General features: G+C 29.4%; 2 protein-coding genes across 3 annotated transcripts; one reads left to right on the forward strand and one right to left on the reverse strand.

The window, feature by feature from the left end:
• Positions 1 to 3,140: 3,140 nt before the first annotated feature.
• LOC127256322 (glutaminyl-peptide cyclotransferase-like) lies at positions 3,141 to 7,997 on the forward strand. Of its 2 annotated transcripts, XM_051282287.1 has the most exons (11): positions 3,147 to 3,566; positions 4,923 to 4,979; positions 5,466 to 5,501; positions 5,703 to 5,767; positions 5,927 to 5,990; positions 6,079 to 6,196; positions 6,582 to 6,679; positions 6,782 to 6,852; positions 7,129 to 7,156; positions 7,296 to 7,350; positions 7,733 to 7,997. In XM_051282287.1, the coding sequence occupies exons 1-11, from the start codon at positions 3,405 to 3,407 to the stop codon at positions 7,837 to 7,839; spliced, it is 861 nt and encodes a 286-aa protein (XP_051138244.1). In that variant the 5' UTR covers positions 3,147 to 3,404; the 3' UTR covers positions 7,840 to 7,997. The 2 variants fall into 2 exon arrangements, with proteins under 2 accessions (XP_051138245.1, XP_051138244.1); XM_051282288.1 differs by lacking the exon at positions 7,296 to 7,350 and having other exon boundaries at positions 3,141 to 3,566.
• A 761-nt stretch (positions 7,998 to 8,758) lies between these two features.
• On the reverse strand, positions 8,759 to 12,046 carry LOC127256049 (probable polygalacturonase). The gene is made up of 6 exons (XM_051281880.1): positions 11,690 to 12,046; positions 11,291 to 11,411; positions 10,425 to 10,599; positions 10,064 to 10,134; positions 8,992 to 9,546; positions 8,759 to 8,937 (listed from the first exon to the last, which is right to left on the reverse strand). The coding sequence occupies exons 1-6, from the start codon at positions 12,044 to 12,046 to the stop codon at positions 8,759 to 8,761; spliced, it is 1,458 nt and encodes a 485-aa protein (XP_051137837.1).
• Positions 12,047 to 14,323: the final 2,277 nt, after the last annotated feature.

Here is a 14,323-nt window from a genome sequence, read left to right on the forward strand (position 1 = left end):
ATATATAGAAATTTAATTATATAAGTTTTATAAAAATAAAAGTGATAAATATATTAATTATTTTTTTAATAAAATAAATAAATAAATAATTATTTATTTTATAATTTTTTGAGACAAATTGTTATTTTATTACACTATAATTAATGTAATGATATAAATAGGTACTCTTTTCGTCCCAAAACAACAGAGATATTTGTGATTGGATTAAAAATTAAAAAATAATAGTATTACATTCACAGTGGATATAAAAATATTTTAAAAATACCAAAATGCTCATGCTTTATATAATTATTGTGAAAAAAAGTGAGGATAAATTTGTAAAAAGACATGTAAGTTGTTACAAAAAAATAAAAATAAAACTATTGTTTTAAAATGACAAAATTAGACCATTATTCTGGGACAAATGGAATATTAAATTAAATTTATAAAAATAATAATGTGATTTAAATATTAATTTATATTGATCATAAATACATATTTATATATTATTTATTTACATTATATAAAATTATAATCGAAAATAGGACCTAGCGCTTGTAGTTTAACAACAATCGAACACATATGAACCAAAGAACATCAAATCTTTTATATATTTAAAATCGACGGAGTTCGGACTCAATTTACACAAGGTTCCAACCGAATAGCAACATATACACACAACCTCAACCCAAACACTACCGATATCCACAGAAACGCACAATCAGCGCGATTAACAACCTAATCGAAAGAAATCTTAAGATTCTAAGCCTATCATCGCGGAAAATCAATTCACACCACGAACAGTACATAAAGGCAGAATTGAGAAATCAAACCAAAGAACAGCTTTAGGACAAGTTGTAATACAACCACGATGGATGAACTTCAAGTTCCGATGGCCAAACTCGCCGGAATGCCAAGAACAGGTCAATCGCGTTCGTCGGGGAAGTTAGGGCTCCAGAGAGTGAAATTGCGATATGAAGGAGTGATGAATCCATCTGTTCAGCGAACCGGGGAAACCCAATATATATTAAAACCCATTGGACTGGTTTGAGGGCGGTCCAGGGCGGTTCAGGCCAAACGAACCCATCATCCAATTCATCACTCAATCGGGTCGAACCGCAGGCACATGATCCGAGTTTCGATAGACTGGGTCGGGTCGAAGTGTACTATGCACAAAACATCACAAAAATTTTATTATTTATAAAACAATACTATCTCCGTACAGCTCTTATTGGTACATAGAATAGAATTGCAGATAAATGAAATTGGAGAGAAAAAAAATTGAATAGAAAATGAGAATCAATTATCTTGTTTGGTTTCAGTTGAAAAATATAAAAAAAAACAGTTATACGAATGTATCAAATAAGAATAAATGATTAACCGAATAAAAAAACAAATTAACAAATGAGAATTCATAAATAATATTTTTGGTGAATTTTTTTTAAATTATAAATTATAAACGACGTTTTTTAATATTATATTTAATATAATTTTTTAAAAGATCGTAAAAATTAAATACTTTAACAATAGATCAAATTTGATTTTTGTAAAGTTGAAATAATATAATTTTAAAAAAATTATAAAAAATATACTGCAACATCATTTCTCTCTATTTATCTGCATTTGAGAGAGAAATAAAAATAGAGAAATGAGGCAATTTTCATTTCTCTGACTTCATTTCTTTGTACCAAACATAATATAAGAGATTCCTTTGATCTTTAAATATTAATTTATTATAAAAATATAGTGCAAATTAACAAAAAAAAATACAAAAATACATCAAAATATTATAAATATAAAAATATTTTTAATATTAAATATAATAAAATTGAAAAATAAATGAAACTTATGGGAGGAGGGAAAGAATATTAAAAAAATAATAAATAGAAAAAAAAAAAAAAAAAAAAAAGATTTGAGACCCATCAATACTTTTTCAGACCTACTCGCTTACACTACAAAGTTTATCGTGTAGAATGTGTTGCTCAAATAAACCAAACAGTGACATAACAATAAAAATCTCCCGAAGCCGACAAAAGAAATACAACCATTTCTTTCAAAACTATCACGTGTATGTAATATTAAATTTTATTTTGAAATGAATATTAAAAATATACTCTTTTTGTTCGTTTACTAATGTCCTATTTGATATCTACACGTATTTTTAGGTAATTAGAATTTTTGTTATAAAATAACATATTTGTCTTCAATTTTGTGTATAAAAAAAAAGAATAAATTTTGTGTATAAAAATAAAAATAAGATAATAATTATTAAACATTCCAAATAAAAAAATAGGACATTAGCTCGACGAAAGACGAGAGTATTAAAAATAAATTTATAAAACCACACGAAAATCACATGCGGTCATACATGCGCGTGTGTTTCTTTCTTGTTTGGATTGTATTGGGTATATTTTTTGTTTTTTTGTTTTTTTTTTTAATAGTTTTTAAGGAAAAAGTAATTTAAAAATGTAATTTTAAAAAGTTACGTAGAAATGAAAAAAATTGATTTATTTTTCAATATGTTTTCACGAAATGCATTCATCCAACAATAAAATATTAATAATTTTTAATTAAGATTAAAAAAATAACATATATATTATATATTTATAAAAAATAATAAATATTACTTTCCAATGTATACATTTTTGCAACTTTTATCCAAAAATGATGAATGTACGGTATACTCTTTCCGTCCCATAACAAAGTATTAATTTTTTAATTTTAGTTCATCTCGTAACAAAGTATTCATTTCACCTTTACAACTTTCAACATATTACACAAATGTCATTACCTTTATATCACACATACTAACAAGGTTATTTTAATCATCTCTATTTTATTCCTACTATATCTCAATATAATACTAATATTTTTAAAACTACGTACAAAAAGCAAATAAATACTTATTTCTGAGACGGACGAGTATTATATTTATTTATATTAAAAAAATCAAAAATAATTATATTAAATTGTACAATATAAAAATAATATTTATCTAATATATTAAAATTTTAGTTCATCTCATAATAAAATATATATATATACTTTTAATAATATTAATATCTATTTTATTCCTAAGCAACGGATACATATAAACATACAAGGACGAAAATTTTATATTTTTTTCGGAGGAACATAAATAAAAAATGGTATTATGAGCGGAGGGAGTGTTACTTTTTGATGGGAATTGTATCCTTCATATGAAATCGGAGTTTGATTCTCACGCGGCGGCTATGGCGGTTGCAGTTGCTCTCTCTCCTCTCCCCCGTCGTTTCCATCATTGAAAATTCTTCTCTAGCTCTGCCACTGCCTGTCGCTGTGGCTACCCTCGCCCCTCAATCAATCAATGCTTTTCTTCTACCTACCTACCCTGTGCCTATATATAACAACATTTGCCTGCTGCAGCTCCAACTAGCATCGCTTCCATGGCAGTTTTCCGATTCATGACCTCACCCGCTCTATTCGCGCTTCTATTGAGCATTTTGTTACACGCCGGCGCTTTCCTCGCCGCGAAACCGAAATCCGATCCGATTTACGGCATTGAAGTTGTGAAAGAGTATCCTCATGATCCGGAGGCGTTCACTCAGGTTAGGTTCCGATTTGAATCGATTATTGCTATTGTTTTCTAATTTTATTTTATTTGTGGTTTTACTGGCGAATAATGTTCTTCTTTAGAATGTTTCTTTGGTTTTTTAGGTTTCGATTTGCGTGTGATTGACTGTTTTTTTTTGGTTTCTGTGATTTTGTTTTTTTATGCTTCACTTTGTCTTTATCTATATTTCATTCGATTGTTAGTATTTCATTTTTGTGCTGCGAATTAATGTTTGTTTCAAGAACAGATCACTGCGAATCTAGACACTGAATGATTATAAATTACTACTATAATATATGAATTTGGAAAACAGATTTCTATAACGGGGGTTGGTAAAATGGTTTGCCTTATTGGTATTGGTTGTTGTCTGTTTTTGTCGAGTTTGCGTCAGCCATATGTGTATGCTTTCTAGGTATATGAATAAATGTTGTATGTATTCCCGTTATGTTCATTTCTTGAAAAATGACATATGAACTTTATTTGAATTATCTCTTCTTTGTTTCCTGCCATTCTTAGGTATTTCATAACTTGTGTGTGTACTTTTCTTTGCTGGTTACTAAGGTTCAGTTTAGATATTTTTTGGAGTTTTGATTTGGTTTGACAATTGTAAAAACTTAATAGAAAATACCTGTTTGATTTGATTTAAACACATGTTTGATGTGATGTTTTTATGAAGAATATGTTTCTGATGTAAGATTTTAATTGAAAAATAAGTATTTGATGCGATTTTGAATCGAGAATATGTTTTTAATGTAACGGATGTTTGACATGACATAAATAGATGTTGGATTTGTGATGTTTTGAATAAAAAATACTTATTTGATGCGATTTTGGACGTAGGATATATCTTTGATTCCTTTAAATGAAAATTAGTTACCGGGTGTTCTGTAATCTTAAAAATGGAATTGTCTATGAATAGCGCCAAGACAAGTTCGAAAACATAAGTTAAGTCTAAGTTATTCAGGCTTTCCTATTTTTAGCCTTGTCTGGATTTGGTGCTAAGCTCTAAATTATAGAACTGTTTACAGATTTAATACTAATGCAATTCAACATATTTCTGAAATGGATTCGACCGTTTTTCGCCATACAATATGTGAGAATTGACAAAGCATTCCAATAGTTCAGCACCGTGCTAATATTTCATATATTCATCCTATTTTCTTCGTCGTCCAACAGAGTTTTTAGCATGGTTTCGGCGAATTCTTTTCCATCTTCATCATCTAAAATAAATTTAAACACATGAAACACTCTCCCTTCCTTTTCAGTCTTCTATGGAAGCTGTGAATTTATTGGTTGAATGTGTCGTCTATTCCTTCTTCGAGACTAAGATCAGCCTTTTTTTCCATCTCAGGGGCTTCTGTATACAGCAAATTCCACCCTTTATGAATCAACAGGACTGTATGGGAATGTGAGTTTTCTCTTCATTTCTCTTTTTGATCGTAATTCCTTTATTTAGTAAGTTTCCCTTGCTCGCTAGCATTTTGTTTCTTGCTATGATTTTAGTTCCGCGGGTAGAAACACTTTTGGAAACATCCAAATTTGCTATACATAGGCAATATCTGTTCTGAAAGTATCTAAAAGCATATACTTGTGTTCTTTGTATTTGTATTTTTGGCATTTGTCTCAATTAAACACAAAATTTTCCATCTTACAAAACACGCAATAATGTGGGGAAGTATTCTGTTGTGTTTTCTTTTTACATAGTGATTGATAGTTTTCGATTTGAAACTGTCAAAATAAATCCCACAAGAGTGATTTTCACTCTGTTATTGCATTCGATAATTCCAAAATATTTTTCTCTTCGGCTTTTGTATGTTACTGAATGCTGTGAATTAAATCTGCTGAATGTATTTATTCCCGATTTCGTATCCTGATTTCTTATCTTAAATTGCAGTCATCTGTTCGAAGAGTTGCTTTAGAGACGGGGAAGGTAAAGAAGAGAGACATTCCGGTTTAAGGGACTCTAACAGTCTTTGAATTTTACTTAAGAATGTGTCCAAACTTTATTTTTTCTGAAACTTTCTCTTACTGAATTCCAATTATTCCTTAAAAGTGTGTCGATATTGTTGGCCAGAGATTTCTTACAGGCAGGAAACATGTAAGATAATCCAACTATATCGATTGCTTGCAGGTTGAGCTTATTCACCGAATGCCGGATGCTTACTTTGGCGAGGGGATGACTCTTTTTGACGACAGGTTAGCCTTAAAAATTTTTTTATTTCAGATTGAATCGTAGAACGTAGACATTGATGTTAATGCTTACTTTCTTGATTGATCAACACAACGATAACTTGGCAAAGCTACCACTCTCAATTCTGTCGAGACTTTTGTTTAATTCAACAAAATATTTTGTAGGTTGCTTCAAGTTACTTGGAAAACGACTACCGGTTTCATATACAAGAAAAAGACACTAAACAAAGTATGTGTTTCCTTTCCATAAAATATCTTGTGTCCATATTTGGTCCTTCAAAGGTTTTATTTTAGTTGGAACTGTCGATCTTTTGTAGATCGGCAGATTTACTCATCAAATGTTGGATGGTTGGGGCTTGGCGACGGATGGAAAAATTATATTTGGAAGCGATGGGTCTTCAACGTTGTATCACATCGATCCTCATACATTTAAAGGTTTGCATAATTATAGATTCTATATTTTTATATAGTCGTTATTATTCAGCATCCTATTGATAACGCATCAAAGATAAACCACTATTAGATATAAGTGTATATTAAAGTGAGGGTATAATGATAAATTAGTGTAAAAAATGTATTAGTAGCTAGTGGTAGGGTCTCCAGTTACTAAAACAAAAATGTAAATCTTTAAATTGGACCGGACGAAAATAGAAATATGTAAACATTAGAACTAGATAGAGAGAGTACAACTGTCAGGACACGACGATAGTACACAAGACACATTTTACACCTGATTTCAGCACATATTACATGTTAACACATTATACTGTATAATTTATAGAGTTCTCCTTTTAGCTTTCTTATGTTGTTATCGTTTTAGTTATTGCGAAGCATGTCGTCAAATACAAAGGGGTCGAAGTACCCAACCTAAATGAGCTGGAGTACATAAATGGTGAAGTATGGGCAAATGTTTGGCAGGTTCGTATATCACCGAAATCCTTTTATCATCATTTCTTACCTTACATATCGATGAATCCTACCTTAACAACTCCGAATCTTACCGTTTACTATGCTCGATAGACGGATTGTATTGCAAGAATATCGAGCAAAGATGGTAGCATGTTGGGATGGATCTACCTTCCAAGTTTGAGGTTCCTTTCTACTCCCTTTTATCGTATAATTCATTTATTGTTTCAATTTTTATTAAAAAATAATAGTATTTTAAAAAAATACCCTTGGATTGGATGTTGAAGGAGTATATTTTTTTGTTACTTTGTGATTTTAATCGTAAAAATTATAATTTTGTTTGATTGAAATAATTTTTATTATTTTATGAGATAAAATAATATGTTTTTATAATAAAATATATTTATCTTTCTTTTTGGAAATGGTGTTAAGGATAAAAGTCACCATTTATTGTTTTACAGGAAAGAATTGCTGGCCGCTGGAAACACGGTATATATATATATATATAAATACAATTATACATACTTACATATACATATAATTGCTTCACACTACTATTATTATTATTATTATTATTATTATTATTATTATTATTATTATTATTAAGATTGAGCTTAATAAATATCAGGGAATCGATGTGTTGAATGGCATAGCATGGGATGCAAAACATAACCGCATTTTCGGTATCTTCCACAACACATTGTTGCTAATATGTTATTTTGAATTTTTTATAATAATAATAAAAAGTTAAATTTTAGATGATATTTTGTAGAAAAATAATATATTTTACTTATTATTATTATTTTAAAGTATAATTATTGAATAATGTTAAAATTTTTAAAAATATTTATGTAAATAGAGATTAAAAAACTGGGCTTGTGGCCCGACCTTATTATGTTTGGTTTTGATTTAAGTTTGAATTTTTAATTTAAAATTTAATTTAAATAATATTTTGATATGATATTTTATAAAAATAAATAATATATTTTTAGTAAAAAAGATTGAGAGACGTAAGTAATGTTTATTTTAAAATTAAGTGTACTGATATTTGGAGAATGGTGACAGTGACAGGTAAGTTGTGGCCAAAGCTATATGAGATAAAAGTGCACCCAATTAAGAGGTCAGTCAAGGATATTAAGAAGCTCTGCATACTCCCCCCACTCAACAACTAATTAATTAATTAAATAATTATAACTAATATTTTAATTTTAAAATAATACTCCTCTATTGTTCGTCTCTCTTGCAATAATCTCCTGCTGTTCTGTGCTGCGAGACTGTAATATGGAGTACTATATAAATAAAAATAATCTCTGCTCAAGTTTCTTCTCTATTTGTCTGTTTTTATTTTATTTTGTGTTTCTTATTTGATTTTTGATTTTTGATTTTTTATAATAAATCAGATAGATGTTTTATACTTCTTAGATATATATTTACTTTTTGTTCGAAATTTACAATGTAAAAGTATTTTAATTGTAATAGATAATTAATAATAATATAAACACAATTGTGTCTTTACTTTTTATTGTAAAAATAATTATATAATCTAAATATATAATAAAGTAAAAATATTTGGATTAAATAGTAAGGCTCATTCAATATTATATATATATATATTTTTATGACGTGAGAATCCGTCATCGCTATGTGAAAGTGTGCACTCTATAGACAAGTTACATTATGCGAATTATGTGTAGCAGCTGACCTGAGATCTTATGGAAAAATAATATATATAATGAACCGTCTGTCCGTGTCATGGAAAAATGATTGAATAAACAAATCCAAGTAATATACATAAAAGTTTCGAAATCTTTAGATTAAAAAGTAGAAAATTGAAAAAATATATATTTGATAATATATTTCTGAGGTTAAAAAAAAATCTTTGATTTGGTTTTTTTTCTTAAAATATGTGATTTGATATAATAATCTTTTAAAAAGATTAAAATAAATAAATCATATTAAAATTCCACAAAAAGGTCTATATAAAACCCATATATATATATATATTTAACTCGATCAAAGAAATCCTTTATATATTTATTCAGTATTAAGTAAAATTTCACACAATCTTAATTAAAAAACAATTAACATCGATCACACACCAACGGAGCAACTCTTCAACTCAACCCTATCAATCGGCAGCACGTCCGTCGGAAACGGACAAACCACCGGCGACTTCTCCGGCAGCTGCACGCACGCCTTCGGCACCACCCTACTCGTAACTCCGGCGACATCCGTACAATTCCACGGAAGCTTCTTCTTAACCGCCGCCACTTCAAAACCCCCATAACCCCCCTCCTCCTGTGCTGCCGCCACCTCAAAACCACCATAATCCTCCACCTCCGCCGCCGCGGTTGCCGGCCCCGCCAACGTTGCCGTCAAATTTGATATACAAAATCCGGTAAACGGGTGCCCTTCAATCCCCGATAACGATCCAACGTAAGTCACGTTCTTGGCGACAAAGTCGCGATAGTTAATGTTCTTGACTTGGGGGATCGCCGTCGGGTCAAACCCTTCGCCGGGGTGTTGACCGTAGGCGCCGGTCGACCACAAGACGTACTTCATGGTGTCGGCGTAGAAGTTTCTTACGTATATGTCCTTGACGTAGGCGCCGCGGCCAGGGGCTGTCTTGATGCGGATGCCCGACTGGGAATTGATTGCCGTGATGTCCTCGGCGCGGACATCGCGGATCCCACCGGACATTTCGCTCCCGAGAGCGATCACGGCGCTGTCGGGAGAAATGCACGTGAACCTTTTGATGCTTAGGTGTTGCGTCGGGAGCCCGACTTTTATGCCGTATTGGTCCCAACCGCTCTTCACGGCGATGCAGTCGTCACCGGAGACAACGTAGCTGTCCCGGATCCGGATGTTCGAACAAGAATCTACATGAATAAATGTAAGAGAATCAGCTGATCTTTTCTTACAAAACATCGTATCTCGATTATCATTTCTATGAAATTTACTTGAAAGAACCCTTGTATTCGATTAAAATATTTGGTTCGATGTTTTATGAAAGGGAATAAACATTTGACTTTTGTTTTGAAAAAATTATTATTAATATGTATAAAAACTTTCGAAAGTATCTATGGATCAAATACTAGACTTTGATAAGAAAGGATTCAGACGTAAGACAAAAGTTGTATTTTTTTTGTGAATTTTACTATTTAATTTTTCTTTTATAAAAAAAAATATCAAATCAAAAGAATTATTTTTCATTTTTATATTATATTAGTACAAATGTATTTTATATTCAAGAGACAATAATATCTATTTATATGAAATCAAACAACTATTTAAATTTAATTTTTTACTATAAAAAAAAAAAATCCAAATCTAAAAACTCAAACAAACAAACCCAAATAGTCTAGTATCGATTAATTTTAACTAACACAAACGTACCTGGGTCAATGCCATCGGTGTTTGGAGAATCAATGGGAGCAAGGACCGTAACATGTTCGATTATGACATCACTGCAAATTAATTTGCGCATATAAACTGTCAATACATAATAATAATAATAATAATAATAATCTACACAACACATGATGTAATAATTATTTATATTTAAAACTAAACCCGAAGATTTGTGTCTAAATGTGTTGGGACTGGGTCAACTCAAAACTAGTATGATATTATCTGCTTTGGATTTAGAGTTCACTTGGAACTTATAATTGTGTAATTTTCTTCACCACTTCCAATATGAGACTGGGTTTGCACCCAACAATATGTATGATAAAATCGGGTCGGAAAAGGGACATACTTGCAATAAGTAGGATGGAGATTCCATGAAGGAGAATTCTTGAATGTAAGATTCGAAATCTGAAGCTGATTTGTGAACAAAATTTCGACGAGATAACCCCTTGTGTTCTGCAACTGCTTACCCTTAAATTTCTTCCACCATATTGCCCCTTGCCCGTCGATAGTCCCGTTCCCTCCTGCAATCGTCGATTCAGATTAGATGGACGGTCTAGATTGTTTAATCAAAGAACTTGCATACATATATAGCGACAATTAGAATGCTTAATATATATAGACAGATATTTGTCTTAATATAAATAAAATATAAATTAACAAATATGATATGTTCATACAACATGTGACACAATTTATCACATCATATATTAGCACAACACAAATAGACATCACATACTATGGATTTACGATACTCTCTCTGTCCCACTTAGAATGTTCGAATTATAGTAGACACAAAAATTTAGGATAAATATAATTAATAGATAATTAAAAATTTATTTGTAAAAATAATTATTCTATAATATAAATAATTATAGATTGAAAATTTAAATTTTGATTATGTAATCATTTCCGTCACATACTAGAGAATTGTAATACTTCATTCTTTTCACCAAGGTGCCTCAATTACAATAGTCACAAAAATTTAGAATAAGTATAATGAATAGATAAATAATATATAAGTAAAAATAATTATTTTATAATATAAATAATTATAGATTAAAAAATTTAAAATGAAATTAATATTACCAGTGACAATATATATATATATGTATGTGACAATGATATACACAATATCTTTTTTTTTTTTTTTTCAAAAACAAGCGTATATACCATAATCAGCCATATATATATAATATGTATGTATATATATACCTGTAATGACGACATCGGTAAGGTTTGTCCCAGAAATTAAACTGGAGAATCTCTTCCCCGGAGCATCTCTTCCTCGACCGTACGACGGCAATGGATCGATCAACGGATAATCCGACTCTTCCTACATTAATAAACCTCAATTTCAGACAGGCAATTCACCCAAACCCTAATTTTTGAAATTAGGGTTTTCTTCAACAACATTCAATCCCTCTTTCATTCACGTCGATCAATAAAATTAAACGAAGCTGATAAGAAATTAATCAACCAATCGGATGCAAATCAAATCCCCATTCAATTTAAACATCTTGACGAAAAACCCCCAAATTCGCGAAATTAGGGTTTTCAAAAAAGGGGAAGATAAATTTATCGACGGTTAATTTAAATTTAATTTAATTTTACCTCAGATCCAAGAATAACCGCGTCCTTATGGATGTAAAGCGTGAAATGGCTGGTGAGAGAAAACGCTCCGGTCAGCCATTTCCCCGGCGGAACGACGAGCTGAGCGCCGCCGTCGCCGGCGACCTTGCTCAGATTAGCAATGGCGGCTTTAAAAGCAGCCGTGTTCGAGGTCTTGCTGTCGCCTTTACCGCCGAAGTCCGTCAGGCTTGCGGTGTGCTTGCGGCAGTTGATCGCCGGATAATTGATTTTCTGCGGGATTCCGGCGGCGGCGCCGTCGTGTAGATATCCGGTGATCTTCAGAAACTGCAACGGCAGCAGTATTCCGACAAGGAAGAGTATCTGCAGCTTCGTCTCCATTGGCTGTAAATGAAAATTTGCAGAAAACGATTGATATCAGAAATCAGAGAAAAATAATTGAAATGTATTTTAGGGATAAATTATAAATACTTACGACAGGTAAAATAAGAATCTGAAAATTGTTTGGAGACTTTTGAGGATATATGTTAGGGTTTATATAGGTAGGATTGTATGTCGGTCGTAATTAAATGAGTAAATAATAATAATAATAATAATAATAATAATATTTTTAGTAAATTTAAAGGAAAGTGAGTAATTAGGATGGTAGTGTTTTGGCAGTGGTTAGGATTGTTTATGGTAGGTATTGAAAATAATACTCCCTCCGTCACAATATAATAGTAATATTTACCGTCTTTATCCATTACAAAGCAATGGTCTCATTTTCATAAATAATCATATCACTATAAAACTATCCTTATTTTTTTATTATTATTAAACAATTGTCACTACTTTTTACGCTAATACATTCACAAGGACAAAGAAGTTTTTTACTCGTACTTTTTATCCATTGTGTCAAACACAATTCAAACTATAGTTTTGAGAGAGAGGGAGTATTATTATTAACATATTTATTTTCGTTTATGATATAGATTTTTTGTAAGATTTATTTATTTATTTATTTATTAAATATTATTTTTGTTATTAAAATTTTAAACAAACACATCCGATGCGTTTTCAATTATAAATATTTTTAATGGAAAGTAGATTTTTAATTGAAATTAATAATTTTTGAATATGATATTTTTAACAATAATAATGTGATTAGTGGTAGAAATGCAAACAAACTTATCCTTAATCAACCCCTTGTGTTTGTTTCATTATTTAATTATTATTAAAAAATAATTTTTGAATTTTTAATGAAATATTCTTACAAATATTTATTATTTTTATATTATCTATAAAAAAAAAAAAAAAAAACACACCCTAGGTTTTGTGATTTTTTATATATTTTTTTATTTTTTAAAAATACAATTAATAAAATTATTGTTACTGTAATAGTTGTATAAAGAATTTTTTTTAAATAAAAAATAAAAATATTACTCCCTCCGTCCCACATACCATATCCACGTTGCCGTTTCTGTCCGTCTCACATACCATATCACTTTTCTTTTCTGGAAAATTATTACACACTTTAATCTCATTTTAAACTTTTTAATTTTATTTTTTTTAAAAAAAAATTTAATTAAACTAATTGGTTATCTTAATCTTAATTTATAATTATTTATATTATCAGATAATTATTTTTACTAATACATTCTTAATTATCTGCTAATTACACCCCTCTTAAAATACTATGTCTACAGTGTAACAGACATGGTACGTGAGACCGAGATAATATATAGTAAAAAAAGAAAACTGAGTCATAACTATTCGATATTTATTTTTATTTTTTAATTATTGACCACAATAAATTATTGACTAAATATGTGTAATTATTCTTATTTTACCAAATGAATGTTATTTTTAAATTGTGCAAGTCATAATAAGTTTTAAACAAATTAAATGCTTTCTTTCTTCTATTAGAAGAGTGTTATTTTTCATTTCGATCCATCACAAAACAAAAGGTATTGTTCAGTAACTAATTTTACTATCTATCTAACATAATACATAATCTTACAATATAAAATACTCTATTTCGTCCAGCTAGAAGTATACATATTTTTATTTTGGGACGTAATTACAAAGTAAATATTTTATTAAATATCTCACTTTTTTCCACAAATACTCCTAATTTATATTATATTATTACTTTTACATAAAAAAAAAATAAGGGCAAAAATATCATTACACTATTTTTAACTACCCGCGACGAAGGGAGTATATTAAACCAGTTTAATTACTTTTATATTATACAAATAATAAATAATGGTATACTTTTTTTTACTATAAATTAATATAATACTAATATTAAAAAAATTGTACAAATATCTAATGACACTTTTTTTCCTGGACGAAAGTAATATTAACTTTATTTTTATGATATAAAATTTAACATTCAAAACTTTATTTTATACTGTTTGTATTCACTTTTTTATTCATAAGTAACTTTTGAAGTAAAAAACACATTGGAATAATTTCAAAAAATAAAATAAAATAAAATAAAAATTATAATAAAGATACTAAATTTAAAAACTTTTAATTTTTTTAATTATACTAAACAAATTAAAATCATTAAATAAAATTTATAAAATTTAAAAATAAATTATAGAATTCATTTTGAATACCTTCTTAATAGAGGATAACAAACTATCACGTTATACATATACATATATACAT

Source organism: Andrographis paniculata, unplaced genomic scaffold (assembly GCF_009805555.1).
Source record: "Andrographis paniculata isolate CXL003 unplaced genomic scaffold, ASM980555v1 Contig55END, whole genome shotgun sequence".
NCBI classification, from domain to species: Eukaryota; Viridiplantae; Streptophyta; class Magnoliopsida; order Lamiales; family Acanthaceae; genus Andrographis; species Andrographis paniculata.

Excerpts from the sequence above, each read along its gene's own strand:
- LOC127256322 (XM_051282287.1), top strand. The coding sequence starts at position 3,405 with ATGGCAGTTTTCCGATTCATGACCTCACCCGCTCTATTCGCGCTTCTA. Across the intron at positions 3,567-4,922 it reads ATCCGGAGGCGTTCACTCAG|GGGCTTCTGTATACAGCAAA; the intron begins GTTAGGTTCCGA and ends TTTCCATCTCAG. Across the intron at positions 5,991-6,078 it reads AGAAAAAGACACTAAACAAA|ATCGGCAGATTTACTCATCA; the intron begins GTATGTGTTTCC and ends GATCTTTTGTAG.
- LOC127256049 (XM_051281880.1), bottom strand. The coding sequence starts at position 12,046 with ATGGAGACGAAGCTGCAGATACTCTTCCTTGTCGGAATACTGCTGCCG. Across the intron at positions 10,135-10,424 it reads CTCCATCCTACTTATTGCAA|TGATGTCATAATCGAACATG; the intron begins GTATGTCCCTTT and ends ATTAATTTGCAG. Across the intron at positions 8,938-8,991 it reads GGCGGAGGTGGAGGATTATG|TGGCGGCGGTTAAGAAGAAG; the intron begins GTGGTTTTGAGG and ends GGGGTTTTGAAG.